At 38.7% G+C, this 14,275-nt stretch overlaps 1 protein-coding gene across 1 annotated transcript in view; it reads left to right on the plus strand.

The window, feature by feature from the left end:
* Positions 1 to 14,275, plus strand: part of pdzd8 (PDZ domain containing 8) — a 52,983-nt gene that overhangs the window by 12,290 nt on the left and 26,418 nt on the right. Inside the window, exon 2 of the mRNA XM_010892256.5 lies at positions 9,787 to 9,915. Coding sequence (XP_010890558.1) covers positions 9,787 to 9,915 — 129 coding nt within the window. The remainder of the gene's footprint in view (positions 1 to 9,786; positions 9,916 to 14,275) is intronic.

Here is a 14,275-nt window from a genome sequence, read left to right on the forward strand (position 1 = left end):
AATTTTTCTTAATTTTATTAGTTTATTTTGCTCAAATTAAGCCTAAAAATTGCACACATTTTCTTAAATAAAAGAGGAAAACGTATCTCTTGGTTTTATTAGTGAAATCTTCTTAATATATTCTATCAAACACAAAATCACAATTTCAATAATGAAATGTACCCATTATATTTAATTATCACGTTATTTTTTTTAATGAAAATTACAAGACCCATGATTCATTTTTTACAGTGAATGTATCCGTTAATGCTGTCGTCATGGCTCCAATGTGTTCTGGTTTGCATGCATCATTGTTGTGCTATTGTGCCTTGAGTTCTGCTTTGCTTTTTCTGCTATCTGTCTTTTTGAAGTCTTCAATGTAAAGTGCAGAAGAATTTAGTTGTACCCATCTTTCCAGTGGTGTAGCTATATGCTCTGACATTTTTTTTCAGTGTTCAGTTCATTTTTTGTTTTCTTTCCCACATAGAGCCAACAATGTAGGTAGAAGTAAATAAACTAAAAACTAAGATAGAAAATAGTAAAACAAGATATACATATAGTGACACATACATACAACAATGTATGTTACCAACAGCAACACCCGACAACCAATGGTACAGGGTTGCACACCAATAACCTGTCATGGATATGTCAAAGGATGTGGCGGCTAGGGTCCCCAAGAGACAGGGAAAAAAGCTTAATATAAAAGCATTCCATTACTTTCACTGGATGTAATATCCAGCCCCTATATACCGACAATATAAAACACATTTCCAAATTCAAATGTACTACTGTTGCTTCTCATTGCAAAACATATTTTATCAAGTTCAGAACTGAAATCTACCAGTCATCTAAAGATTAAATGAATCACTGTCAGCCCCACAAGCTCTCAAACTTTTTTTTATTGTCAGGCTACAGCCAACGAGCTGAAAAAAAACGCTGAATTTGAAACTCAAACTCTTGTTGAAAGTTAATTTTGAGAAGGGGGATGTTAATATATTCTCCTTGATAGCACCTGCGAGCCTTAACAACACCTATTTTATCACCCCAAAATCTGCATATGTTCCTATCCAGAGTTGGAATGTGACAAACAGCCAATTTTTCTTTATGTTTAAATGGTCGTTTTTCTTGTCTGTTTTCCATTTCAGTGATAAGGAATACACCATGACATTCTGCCTTAGTTGACACGTGCAGCTTGTTGTTTTCATCCAACCAGGTCTCGTGGGAATATGTAACTTTGTGTACGTAAATCTTATGAATTTGTGTGGTATTTTACATTATGTTTGAGTGCATTACAATGTGCTGCTGAAATTATAATGTTATGAATTTGCAAAAATATGTCACGTTAGATAATTCTATGAAAACCTGTCATGTCTAATGAATTAACAAAAAAACACATTACAGATTATATTTAATGTATGATATGCTACGACTTAGATTTAAGGTTAGGTATCACAGTACAATACTAGTGTTAAAATTAGAACTCTTGGTCTTGCTTCTCTTGTGTTACAGACAAATTTAGTAAAGTTACCACTAATATGGTAAACTTCACAAAATCATTAGATAATTACTCAAACATAGTCTAGTCTTTTTCTGCAAAACAGTGTTTTGGTTTAACTCTGTTCAACCACTTATTCATTGACCCATTGGCAGGTACTTCCTGTTAGAGTTTTGGCATACACGTATAAAACCGCATAAACACAACTCCTGGTCCATAGTTTGACACCCATCTTTCTCAGTGCACTGCCATTGGAGCTTCCCCATCATGACTGGATATGACACATCTTGGTATTAAATATGTATTATACCTTGGTACGACAATGGTCGGTTTTATGTGCTGGGTAAGACAATTTAACACAGTCCAGATCTCACAGGTTGGGGAGCCAATCACCTAGCAGATCAGATCACATTCTTTTGCACAAAGCCTTTTAACCTTGTCCCGATCCTTATCTGTGAGATGACAGACGAGATTGGGCTACTTTTCTGTAACCTTCGAGTGTGTCATTCCTTTCCCGTTGTTATAACTTTGGCTGTAAGTGTATCAGGTTTCTTCACAACAGGACTGTTTTTTAAGATGTACTGAACCATTAGTAATGTGTGAAGCCTTATGTTGGAGTCATTACAGCATCATTCCCCACTTCCTCCCTTTATCTGTGTCAGCTGTGCTGTTTGGGAGACAAAACGGTCTACACATCTGTTCTCTCTTCAGTTCTACCTGCCCTCTGTCTACACTACCGTTCAAAAGTTTGGGGTCACTGAGACATGTCCTTGTTTTTAAAAGAAAACCACATTTTCTGTCCATTAAAATAACATCAAATTGATCAGAAATACAGTGTAGAAATTATCATTGCAAATTACTATTGTTTTTATGGAATATCTACTTGGGTGTACAGAGGCCCATTATCAGAAACCATGTGTTCCAATAGTATGTTGTGTTTGCTAACCACGTTTAACATTTTAAAAGGCTATAGGATCTTAGAAAACCCTTTTGCAGTTATGTTAACAGCTGAAAACGGTTTTGCTGATTAGAAGAAGCAATAAAACTGTCCTTCTTCAGCATATCTCATTGTGGGCTCGATTACAAGCTAAAAATAGCCAGAAACCAAGAACCTTCTTCTGAAAGTCGTCAGTCTCTTCTTGTTCTGAGAAATGAAGGCTTTTCCATGTGAGAAGATCTCATACAACGTTGTGTGCTGCTCCCTTCCCAGAACAGCACCAACTCGGTCTGACCAGAATAGGTAGAGAAGTGGGAGGTCCCGGTCCCATGGAATAGCCTTCATTTCTCAGAACAAGAATTGACAGACGACTTCCAGAAGAAAGTTCTTGGTTTCTGGCCATTTTAAGCCGGTAATTGAACCCACAATTGTTGATGCTTCAGATACTCAATAAGTCTAAAGAAGGACTGTTTTATTGCTTTTTTAATCAGCACAACCGTTTTCAGCTGTGCTATCATAATTGCAAAAGCCTTTCCTTATGATCACATAGCCTTTTAAAATTATATATTTGGATTAGCAGACACAACGTGCCATTGGAGCACAGGAGTGATGGTTGCTGATAATGGGCCTCTGTACGTCTATGTAGATATGCCATTATAAATCACCCGTTTCCAGCTACAATCATCATTTACAACATGAACAATATCTACACTGTATTTCTTATTTTCTTATTTTAATGAACAAAAAAAATTGCTTTTCTTTTGAAAACAAGGACATTTCTAAGTGACACCAAACTTTTGAACAGTAGTGTATTCTCTTTAGTATTTTGTATTGGGGATGGACTCAGCTGAGAATAGGTGATTTCACATGTAGGTAAAATACTAGACTCTTCTTGAACTCTCCTCTCGGCTCCCCTCTGAATACTTTTGGACTTCAGACACATCATTGATTAAGCTACCATTGTTATTTTCCCTCACAATGACTTAAGGGACTTTAAGGCCAGGTGTTTTGTAAAAGCACTTGGTGACATCTGCTGATGTAAAAAAGGGCTTTATAAATATGTTTGATTGATTGATAGGGACGGGACTGGATAAACAATGCTTTGTAAACGTATTCAGCCTCCTAATCAGTTCTCCAAAGTTACTGAATAACAAATGTTACATATGTTATGTCCTTCTGTCCATACGTCTCAAATATTTTTCTGATTAGTACCTAACATTACATGGCTACTATTGAACAATAATCATTCACATTGTGGTGGTCTGGCTCCTAAATGCATACAGTGGGGAGAACAAGTATTTGATACATTGCCGATTTTGCAGGTTTTCGCACTTACAAAGCATGTAGAAGTCTGTAATTTTTATCATAGGTACTCTTCAACTGTGAGTGACGGAATCTAAAACAAAAATCCAAGTAATTAATTTGCATTTTATTGCATGACATAAGTATTTGATACATCAGAAAAGCAGAACTTAATATGTGGTACAGAAACCTTTGTTTGCAGTTACAGAGATCATACGTTTCCTGTAGTTCTTGACCAGGTTTTCACACACTGCAGCAGGGATTTTGGCCCACTCCCCCATACAGACCTTCTCCAGATCCTTAAGGTTTCGGGGCTGTCGCTGGGCAATACAGACTTTCAGCTCCCTCCAAAGATTTTCTGTTGGTTTCAGGTCTGGACACTGGCTAGGCCACTCCAGGACCTTGAGATGCTTCTTACGGAGCCACTCCTTGGCTGTGTGTTTCGGGTCGTTGTCATGCTGGATGACCCAGCCATGACCCACCTTCAATGCTCTTACTGAGGGAAGGAGGTTGTTGGCCAAGATCTCGCTATACATGGCCCAATCCATCCTCCCCTCAATACGGTGCGGTCGTCCTGTCCCCTTTGCAAAAAAGCATCCCCAAAGAATGATGTTTCCACCTCCATGCTTAACGGTTGGGATGCTGTTCTTGGGGTTGTACTCATCATTCTTCTTCCTCCAAACACGGCGAGTGGAGTTAAGAGCAAAAAGTATCAGACCACATGACCTTCTCCCATTCCTCCTCTGGATTATCCAGATGGTCACTGGCAAATTTAAGACGGCCTGGACATGTGCTGGCTTGAGCAGGGGGACCTTGCATGCGCTGCAGGATTTTAATCCATGACGGCGTAGTGTGTTACTAATGGTTTTCTTTGAGACTGTGGTCCCAGCTCTCTTCAGGTCATTGCCCACGTCCTGCCGTGTAGTTCTGGGCTGATCCCTCACCTTCCTCAGGATCATTGATGCCCCACGAGGTGAGATCTTTCATGGAGCCCCAGACCGAGGGAGATTGACCGTCATCTTGAACTTCTTCCATTTTCTAATAATTGCGCCAACAGTTGTTGCCTTCTCACCAAGCTGCTTGCCTATTGTCCTGTAGCCTATCCCTTCTTAAAGAAAAACTAACAGGTCTGTGAGAGCCGGAATTCTTACTGGTTGGTAGGTGATCAAATACTTATTTCATGCAAAAAATACAAATTAACTATAAAAAAATCATACTATCTGGATTTTTGTTTTATTTTCCGTACCTATGATAAAAATGACAGACCTCTACATGCTTTGTAAGTAGGAAAATCTGCAAAAATCGTATTAAATACTTGTTCTCCCCACTGTATATTTGCACAATTTGCACGTTAATATTGACCACATGGTGGGGCTATTACTGACAAGTTTAAATCATAATAATTTTTACTTGGTTATGAAATTTGGTGCACATGCTTAGGAAAACTGCTTGATTTAGAGATCTGACAACCAGTTGATGGGTTGACTGTTGGTGGCCTTATTTTGCTCTTCATCTTAATCCCAGAGAGAAAGACAACCGTTTTATAAAACAGTGAAATCTAAAATAGTACTTCAGACTTTTAGCATAGAACAGACATGTTTTGTTACTGCAGTAAGGCACATTTTATGTCATGGTGAATAAATAGATTGGAAGTGCAAAGTCCATCTTTTATATCTCCCATTATGTCCAGCCTGTGTCAATAGAATGACATTGCATGCTCTTTCCTTGCCGGGACACCAATTTAGTTAACATTGTGCTCCTTGTACTCTCATTACTTTTGAAAGCTTTGATTGCTAGTATTTAAAAGGAGCCATGTATTTGGATTATACACACAGCCCACTGCAATGGACCTTGTTCATTACGATTTATTATGCTGAAGTAGGTACAGCAAGAAAAAATTCATTTGTTTCAGTGCAATAATATGGCATTTGCTAGTCTTCAGCACACAAGGTTTATGATGGCACACGCATGATCCCTGATCCTCCTGAAACTTTGCGCATTAGTGTAATGCACAGGTGTTGAATAGGATTTCTTAAGTGATTGTTGTTACTTTTTGCCACGTACTTCTTGTTTTCTAAATTATACCTTTTAAAGAAAATGAGTAGAAAAGGAATCTTCTTTGCTTGGTAATGTAGATTTTGTACATTATTTAGGTGAATCACAAAATATTTGGCTGTTCCATCTGATTTTAAGCGTTTTTGTGGTTGCTTCTGCTAATATCTGCAGATAAAGCAGGACAATTAAATTGTGAGTTTGGTAATCTTCAGTAGCAAACCAAGAATTTTCCCACTAAAACTACTGACATGGGATACCTGAGTATTTTTAGTCAGGTTTTGAAAATTGGTTAGGCCTGCCCAAGTATGTCCTGGTTAAATGTCTGGCTTTGTGGATATCAAGTATGGTTATATGTAAAGCTTACAAAGACAATGAAAATCAACACTACTGTTGTTTGCTCCTTGGGGTTTAAGGCCAGGTGTTTTGTAAAAGCACTTTGTGACAACTGCTGATGTAAAAAGGGCTTTATAAATACATTTGATTGATTGATTGATTGATTGACCATATTAGTCTCATGTAGCCCTTTTAAAAGTTTTAAGCCTAAGATCTATTTGCTAATGTTTTATTATTGTCCTCAGTATTTATTGAATGTTAGCAATTTAATGAGTATGCAAGAAAGATTCCAAAACTATTGCATGCAGTTGTTCCTTACCCCTCTATTACATTGCTTCTCTTTGTGCGTTCCCAAGTCCTTTTTTCAAAAGAAATGCTAATCTTTTAAGAGCTTTCTGATTAAAAAGTTAAGTTAGTGCCGGAATGTCTGGCCAGAGCATTGTTCCCAAAGCTAATGACTTCTAAATAAATGAGCTGTCATAAGCGGATTGGGTCTATTTAAAATTTAAAAATGCCAAACGCAGAATACAAGGAATATTTTGCCCAGCATAATTATGTCTAATCTTGATGATAATACCTTTCTACAAGACTCATAAATTGATGATATCAAATAAGAGGCTATGGGTCAATGGTTTGACATTTTGCTGTCCACATCATGTTTACAATATAGTATTTACATTTTTTTATAAACACTACCTTACATGACCTTTCTTTACCAACTTATTGAACTATTGTTTATTACCCATTGTAATTAGTAATAATGGAGCTTAGAATTACCAAAATGTTATTAGAAGACACTCTCTGCACCTAAAATGAAAATGCTAAAATCCAAAAAAGGTCAAATATAACAATAGAAATGTTGTGCTTGTGTTTTCATTGATTTACAAAGACTATGGTGAGAGTTCTGAACGCCATTAAATGTTTGTGCCTGAAAGACGTCTGTACCAACATTGGGATAAAATATTTTTGCGATAGTCTGGAAGGATATTACATCACAATGAGGTTTGATACGAACTCCCAAGTGGAGCTGATATTTTTGTAATCTCCTGAAATGTGGATAATTTGGTGTGCTATGATGCAACATCTTGCCATACAGTAGAATGCTGAAAGAATATCTACAGTAGAATGTTGCATGTTCACTCTGCAAGATAACAGATAAAACTAGACAAAGGAGCTTTTGCTTCTCCACTCATTGGCAGAAGCAAAGTGAAATGCAACAACACAAGTGGCTTTGGACTTACTTTTCTTGAGTAGCACTGCCAAAGCCTGGACTGGAAACCCTTTGAACATCTGTGGGGATACCTGAACATCTTAGTTCACTGACACTCCCAGTCAAATTTGACAGAGAAGGTGTAATCCTTATTCCCAGACACTTCGGGCCAAATTGAATAATCTGACCGTGTTTATAAATTGTTGACTCAGGGATTTAAACCAGCAACCCTTTGTTCACTGGTCCAACACTCCTGTCCTTTTAAGTATTTACTTTTGTAGATCGTAGCCCTACTTCTACATAATGAAATTAGGTATTGTTCAGCCTTTCTCAAATGTTTAACCGCAATTGCTCATTTTATCATGTGCTGAATTTTGCCATAGCTCTAGAGTTAGCCAGCCAGCGGAGTAATACAGAATGTTCCTTTGTCTCCGCTGTTACATTACTCTTCTGGGCTTCTATTTTCTAGCTGTTTATGTGCCCTGGATATAGAAAGCTACAAAGGAACCATGCCCTGAAAGCACAGGCTAATTCAGAACCACAAGCAACAGTAAACATGTTCTCTCTCCTGAATGGGTGCTGCTCCTTTGGCCAGTTGAGACATCCCTGTTCGTATAGTATCCCCCTTGTGCCAGTCATTGTTATTTGAAATGCTAAACACGTCATTCACCCACGCTTTGTCAAAATCGGCCCTGCGCTATGTACGTTTTCACATGGATTAACTAAAGCCATAATTCTGAATGTATGTGCCAAACTTTATCACTTGGAGTCAGCCAACGTTTTGGTTGATATGTTGTTGTAGGGTGAGTCTTGACAGTGTTTGCAACATGTCTACCAAATTGTATTTCAGTGCAAATATCCAGGACTAATTTGTGTTTATTGATATGCCACACCCATGCCCACTTTACTGTGTAATGGCCTGTAGTGGCCTTACCATTTTGAAATCACAATTTTATATTCTGTAGAAATATATTGCTGAGTGCGAGTTTTATGCAAAGGCTAAATTTTTGCCAGAGGTGTAGTGTTTTGAGTGTTTAAATGCCAGAGGCATTAATCTAATGTTTGCATTAGGGGCTCAAAATAGTAGAAGCAGGCCTGTAGTCCTAAACAACTTGATGTTCATGTTGAAATTAGCCCACTGACTACGGTTTAACCGTTGGCCTTGGTTCTGCTTTTAGCCTCTGTACACACTCAGTAGGGGAAGTCAGGGCTAGAGAGAAGTGTTTTGTAAGGGTGTCTGCACACATGTTTAGAGGGAGACAGCAAGAGAGAGGGTGAGATAGCAGAGGTGCAACAAGGGCAAAGCGTTGTGAGAGTAGGTCATTGTGTGAAACAGAGAGAGACAAACCCTAGTACACACACGGATAGCGCCTCCTCTCTTTCCCCTCATGTGTTCTCTTATCTCTCTGTCATTCACCCTGTCCAGCCATCCTCTATCATGTCTTTCCTTCCTCCATCCTATTTCTCTGTTCTGCGTCCTAGCTCTTCATCCTCCATCTTATCTCAATATCCCTCGCCAGCTCTTGATTAATCAAGCCTTCCATCATTTTTAAACTTAAACACCTCTTTCCATCAGTCCTTTCTCTTCCACATATTATTTTGGAACGATTTTTGTGTTTATTGTATTTAAATGTCTCTCATCTCAAATACTTGTTCAATGCTTTTCCCAAACCATTTATGGGACTGTTATATAGCTTTAGCTAACACTTTAGTCCCCCTAATTATTGTTACTGTCTTACTGTATTATTACTGTAACATTTGTTGTTATTATTTCATGCAAGCAAGCAAGTTTATTTATATAGCACAATTTATACATAGAACAAATTCAATGTGATTTACAAAAAAAAAGTATATATATAAAAATACAACAGCATAAAAACAAATACTCAAATGAAAACATTAAAAAACAGCATCCTAATAATAAAACTTAGAATAAAAACGGGATAAAAACATAGGAAGCTATGAAAGCTGTAAGGCTAAACAGGTTACACACATACAGATTAAACACGTTTACACGCATACAGTAGACATATTGGTTCTGTTTTTTCTTTTTGTGTACCTTCATGTAAGTTGTGCTACACTGTGTGGCTATGCACTTGTGAAGGTTTTGTGAAGAAGCAACAGCCAATTGTAGCTTTTTCCTAGTTGATCTGCATCTCTAGCAGTTTTACTGAGCCCATGTTTTAGTCCTGATGATGATGACAAAACAAAGACGCTAACCGGTTTTGTCTGTTAAATGTTGCCGTGGGCTAACAGCATTATCTCAAACATAGGCGTAAGCATTGGATGTCCTCATGGGTTTGCTTATCAACTCATTTATTCTCCCAATAGCGAAGCCATTGGCATTTGCTTGGATTTTCAAAATCTGTCTTAATTTCAGTGTTGAATCCCTCAGCTATTATGTTCTCTGAAGTCATTTGCAGTACAAAACAGTTGTTTAATGTAATCATTGTATTCCATTTGTTTTTCCAGATACAAACCTTTCTTCCCGTTCCAAGTTCAACCTCCTATTGGATCCTCCTCCTGTGAGTTTGACCTCTCAATTCAAGCCTCAGGATTGGTCGAAGGCCGTCTTAGAGTCACGCTCGTCGAATGTAGCAGGTATGATATCTCATTCTGGGTCATTCCACCAACTCAATACATTTTGTAACATGGCCCAAAAAACCCTGTTGATTCCACACTAATTTGAACATTTTGTAAAAACTTTAGGAAAACAACTTTGCCCACTGCAATAAGTACTGAATAAAGTGTAGGGGTTTAATATTTCATCTTCAATGACCCATGAGTTCCCTTGTGACACAAGTATACAAGCTTGTTGTCTGAAACAGGCAGTGGCAATTCAATACAAGTTCACAAAAACATTTCTAACATGGGAACCAGGCTTCCCTAATTCTGAAAGCTGTTGTCCTTGGCTGAAGTGAGCTAAAAAGGAATGGGATTCGGTGTAACTGAGTGATGCTTTTCAGCATGTCAAACCAATGAAATATATATTGTGTGGGTGAAGCTAGTTTGGAAAGCATTTAACACCTACCACACTTTCAGAAATAATGTTTGGGGATTGTTATTTATATGTAAATTCCCATTAACATTATTCAAACCATTTTGGCTAATAGAATGGGGACCTTTGGGAAGTGACAGTCTTCTCAATTGGATTGAGGTCTGGGGTTTGACTGGGCCACTCAGAGACATTCAAAGACTTGTCCCAAAGCCACTCCAGGGTCATTGTCATGCTGAAAGATGAATCTTCACCCCAGTCTGAGTTCCTGGCAACTCTGGATCAGGTTTTCTACAAGGACTTCTCTGTATTTCACTCTGTTTATCCTTCCCTCAAACCTGACCAGTCTCCCAGTGCCTGCCGCTGAATAGCATCCCCATAGCCATCACTATGCTCTATGGTGTGCATGGTGAGCTCAGAATGAAGTGTGGTGTTACACTTGTGCCATTACCGTTTCTATGTTACCCTTATTCTCCTTGTTACTCTCTACTAAGAAGATAAATGTAACTGCTGTTTCAAGTTGTTTTGAATAGAGCATTATGCAAGAAGAGGACACTTAAAACATTATAAAATAAATAAATACATCTACATTTAATGTTGTTTTGCTAATTGATGAAGTAGTAATTTAATTGAAGCTAGTAATGTAGCCCATGTCTGTATCATATTTCTGAACGTCAGAGATTTAACTGCCGAAGTAAAAACCCAGTGGCTGTATATAAAAAAATAAAAATAATTCTCAAGAGACAAGCCGGCCATTCAAAGTAGTGTTATTTAACTCAGGCAAATGTATGCCAAACGGCAGTAGGCAGTTTAAGCAGTAGGCTGGTGCTATTTCTAGCTTCAGCGCATTTGATGCAGAGGAAGGAAATGTATTGAAAAGCACAGACCATGCAGAAGGGACCAGCCCAATCTGAACTGCAAAACATGAGATGAGATGTAACTCCTGTGTATGATAGTAATGTTCTGACTGTTATAACGTCCCAACATTGTAAACTAGCCTACAAAGCATAAGCCATAGGTTATATACTGTAGGTCAGTAGCACAGGAGAGTAGTTATGGGTCATGCTGCTACTAGCCTTCTTCATTAACTTATACAGTACATGATCTACACATGAATCTGGATCATTATCCAGATACTTTTGCTATTTATACTACTATCTTCAGCAGCTACGTCCTTTTAAATAATTGCCTAGAATTTTGAAGAATTTCACAGTAAACAGAACATCTCAATAAAAACAATCTCTAAGTTACATGGCTAAACATAGAATTGCAGAAATAAATGATCAACAGTTTATTTGGATATCAACACAATGCAACAACAGCCATGTTGTACTGCACAAATGATGCACCATGTTGCTGGGGTAGGAAATACAAGTCATTAAAGGCTGGGTCTTAAAATTGTGCCTGTCTTTTGCAAGACCATGGTTTCAATCCTGCTTGTGCATTAGTCCAGGGTTCCCATGGAAGTTGGCGCAATTGGATAGCACTGTTAAGGTTTGGAGGTTTTGTAATCGAATATGGTTGCCTTCCCTGATCAGGCTCTAGAAAATCCTTGTGGTGACTTGAGCCCAAGCAAGATTGAAGGCTGGGGAGTTGATTCCTTCCGGTGCAAAAGGTTTCAGGTTTAGACTTCCTGGTTGAGCTTTGGTTGAGACTTCCTGTCCCTAGTCCACTGGGAGTTGCTGCGATAAAGCAGGACCTTAATCGGAAATCAGGAAATTGCTGAGGAAATCTGAAGAAAAGTAATAATCTTGCCAATTTTGCCAGGCACTAAAATGTTGCTTAATTTCGGTTAGAATGGGCTGTAAGCCCCAACTCTCCCTTATTCTTCTATCAGGTCAAATTAACTGGCACAGCAAACTGTATACTGTCATGGACACTTGACTTTATGGTTTGTTCGCGTATGGCTTTGGCATTTGGTCTCTGGGTCGAAATTGTGTCTGGTAGGGAGACAAAATCTGCTTCCACATGATTTCACACTGTTGTATGCGTGTAGCTTGTTTGGTCAAAGTGTTGGGGTATAGGTTATGGTTAGGGCTTGTTTTACAACAGGACTGCCCAACCCTGTTCCAGAAAGTCTATCGTCCTATAGGTTTTCTCTCCATCCTGAGTTGGCACACTGGGTTCTGATAATTAGCACAATGAGAAACTTAATTTGGTCAGTCGCAACTTGGGTTGGACAAATAACCTACAGGATAGTAAATCTCCAGGAACAGGGTTGGGCTGCCCTGGGCTATAAGGTGGTTTGAATGCTATGCTAGGTATTCACAATCATCCGTCTTTCCTGTATTTTTATGTCTTGCCAGCATTGTGGTGCACAACATAATTCCTTTTGAACATAAACATGTTTTGCTAAGTAATGAATTCTAGCCATTTTAGGGAAGACAACCCTCAAATAACACAGGTATAAAAAAAAGCTGAAATGAGCTGAAATGTGTCACATACAGTTCTTCAGATGGCGACTTCTTATTGATAGCTATCCGACCCGCATAATCATTAACACACAGGCTTCTTTGCTTTCTGATAATATTTGTGTTATCAGCCAACCCATCTATATCTAGACTTTACTTTTGTCACTAGTATATACAGGTGCTGGTAATATAATTTGAATATCATCAAAAAGTTGATTTATGTCAGTAATTCCATTCAAAAAGTGAAACTTGTATATTATATTCATTCATTGCACACATACTGATATATTTCAAATGTTTATTTTGTTTAATTGTAATGATTATAACTGACAACTAATGAAAATCCCATATTCAGTATCTCTGAAAATTAGAATATTACTTAAGACCAATACAAAAAAAGGATTTTTAGAAATGTTGGCCAACTGAAAAGTATGAACATGAAAAGTATGAGCTTGTACAGCACTCAATACTTAGTTGGGGCTCCTTTTGCCTGAATTACTGCAGCAATGCGGCGTGGCATGGAGTCGATCAGTCTGTGGCACTGCTCAGGTTTTATGAGAGCCCAGGTTGCTCTGATAGTGGCCTTCAGCTCTTCTGCATTGTTGGGTCTGGCGTATCGCATCTTCCTCTTCACAATAGATTTTCTATAGGGTTACGGTCAGGCGATTTTGCTGGCCAATTTAGAACAGGGATACCATGGTCCTTAAACCAGGTACTGGTAGCTTTGGCACTGTGTGCAGGTGCCAAGTCCTGTTGGCAAATGAAATATGCATCTCCATAAAGTTGGTCAGCAGCAGGAAGCATGAAGTGCTCTAAAACTTCCTGGTAGACGGCTGCGTTGACCTTGGACCTCAGAAAACACAGTAGACCAACACCAGCAGATGACATGGCACCCCAAACCATCACTGACTGTGGAAACTTTACACTGGACTTCAAGCAACGTGGATTCTGTGCCTCTCCTCTATTCCTCCAGACTCTGGGACCTTGAATTCCAAAGGAAATGCAAAAAGTACTTTCATCAGAGAACATAACTTTGGACCACTCAGCAGCAGTCCAGTCTTTTTTGTCTTTAGCCCAGGCGAGATGCTTCTGACGCTGTGTCTTGTTCAAGAGTGGCTTGACACAAAGAATGCGACAGCTGAAACCCATGTCTTGCATATGTCTGTGCGTGGTGGTTCTTGAAGCACTGACTCCAGCTGCAGTCCACTCTTTGTGAATCTCCCACACATTTTTGAATGGGTTTTGTTTCACAATCCTCTCCAGGGTGAGGTTATCCCTATTGCTTGGACACTTTTTTCTACCACATCTTTTCCTTCCCTTCGCCTCTCTATTAATGTGCTTGGACACAGAGCTCTGTGAACAGCCAGCCTCTTTAGCAATGACCTTTTGTGTCTTGCCCTCCTTTGTGCAAGGTGTCAGTGGTCATGTTTTGGACAGTTGTCAAGTCAGCAGTCTTCCCCATGATTGTATTGCCTACAGAACTAGACTGAGAGACCATTTAAAGGCCTTTGCAGGTGTTTTGAGTTAATTAGCTGATTAGAGTATGGCACCAGGT

Source organism: Esox lucius, chromosome 6 (assembly GCF_011004845.1).
Source record: "Esox lucius isolate fEsoLuc1 chromosome 6, fEsoLuc1.pri, whole genome shotgun sequence".
Taxonomy (NCBI): domain Eukaryota; kingdom Metazoa; phylum Chordata; class Actinopteri; order Esociformes; family Esocidae; genus Esox; species Esox lucius.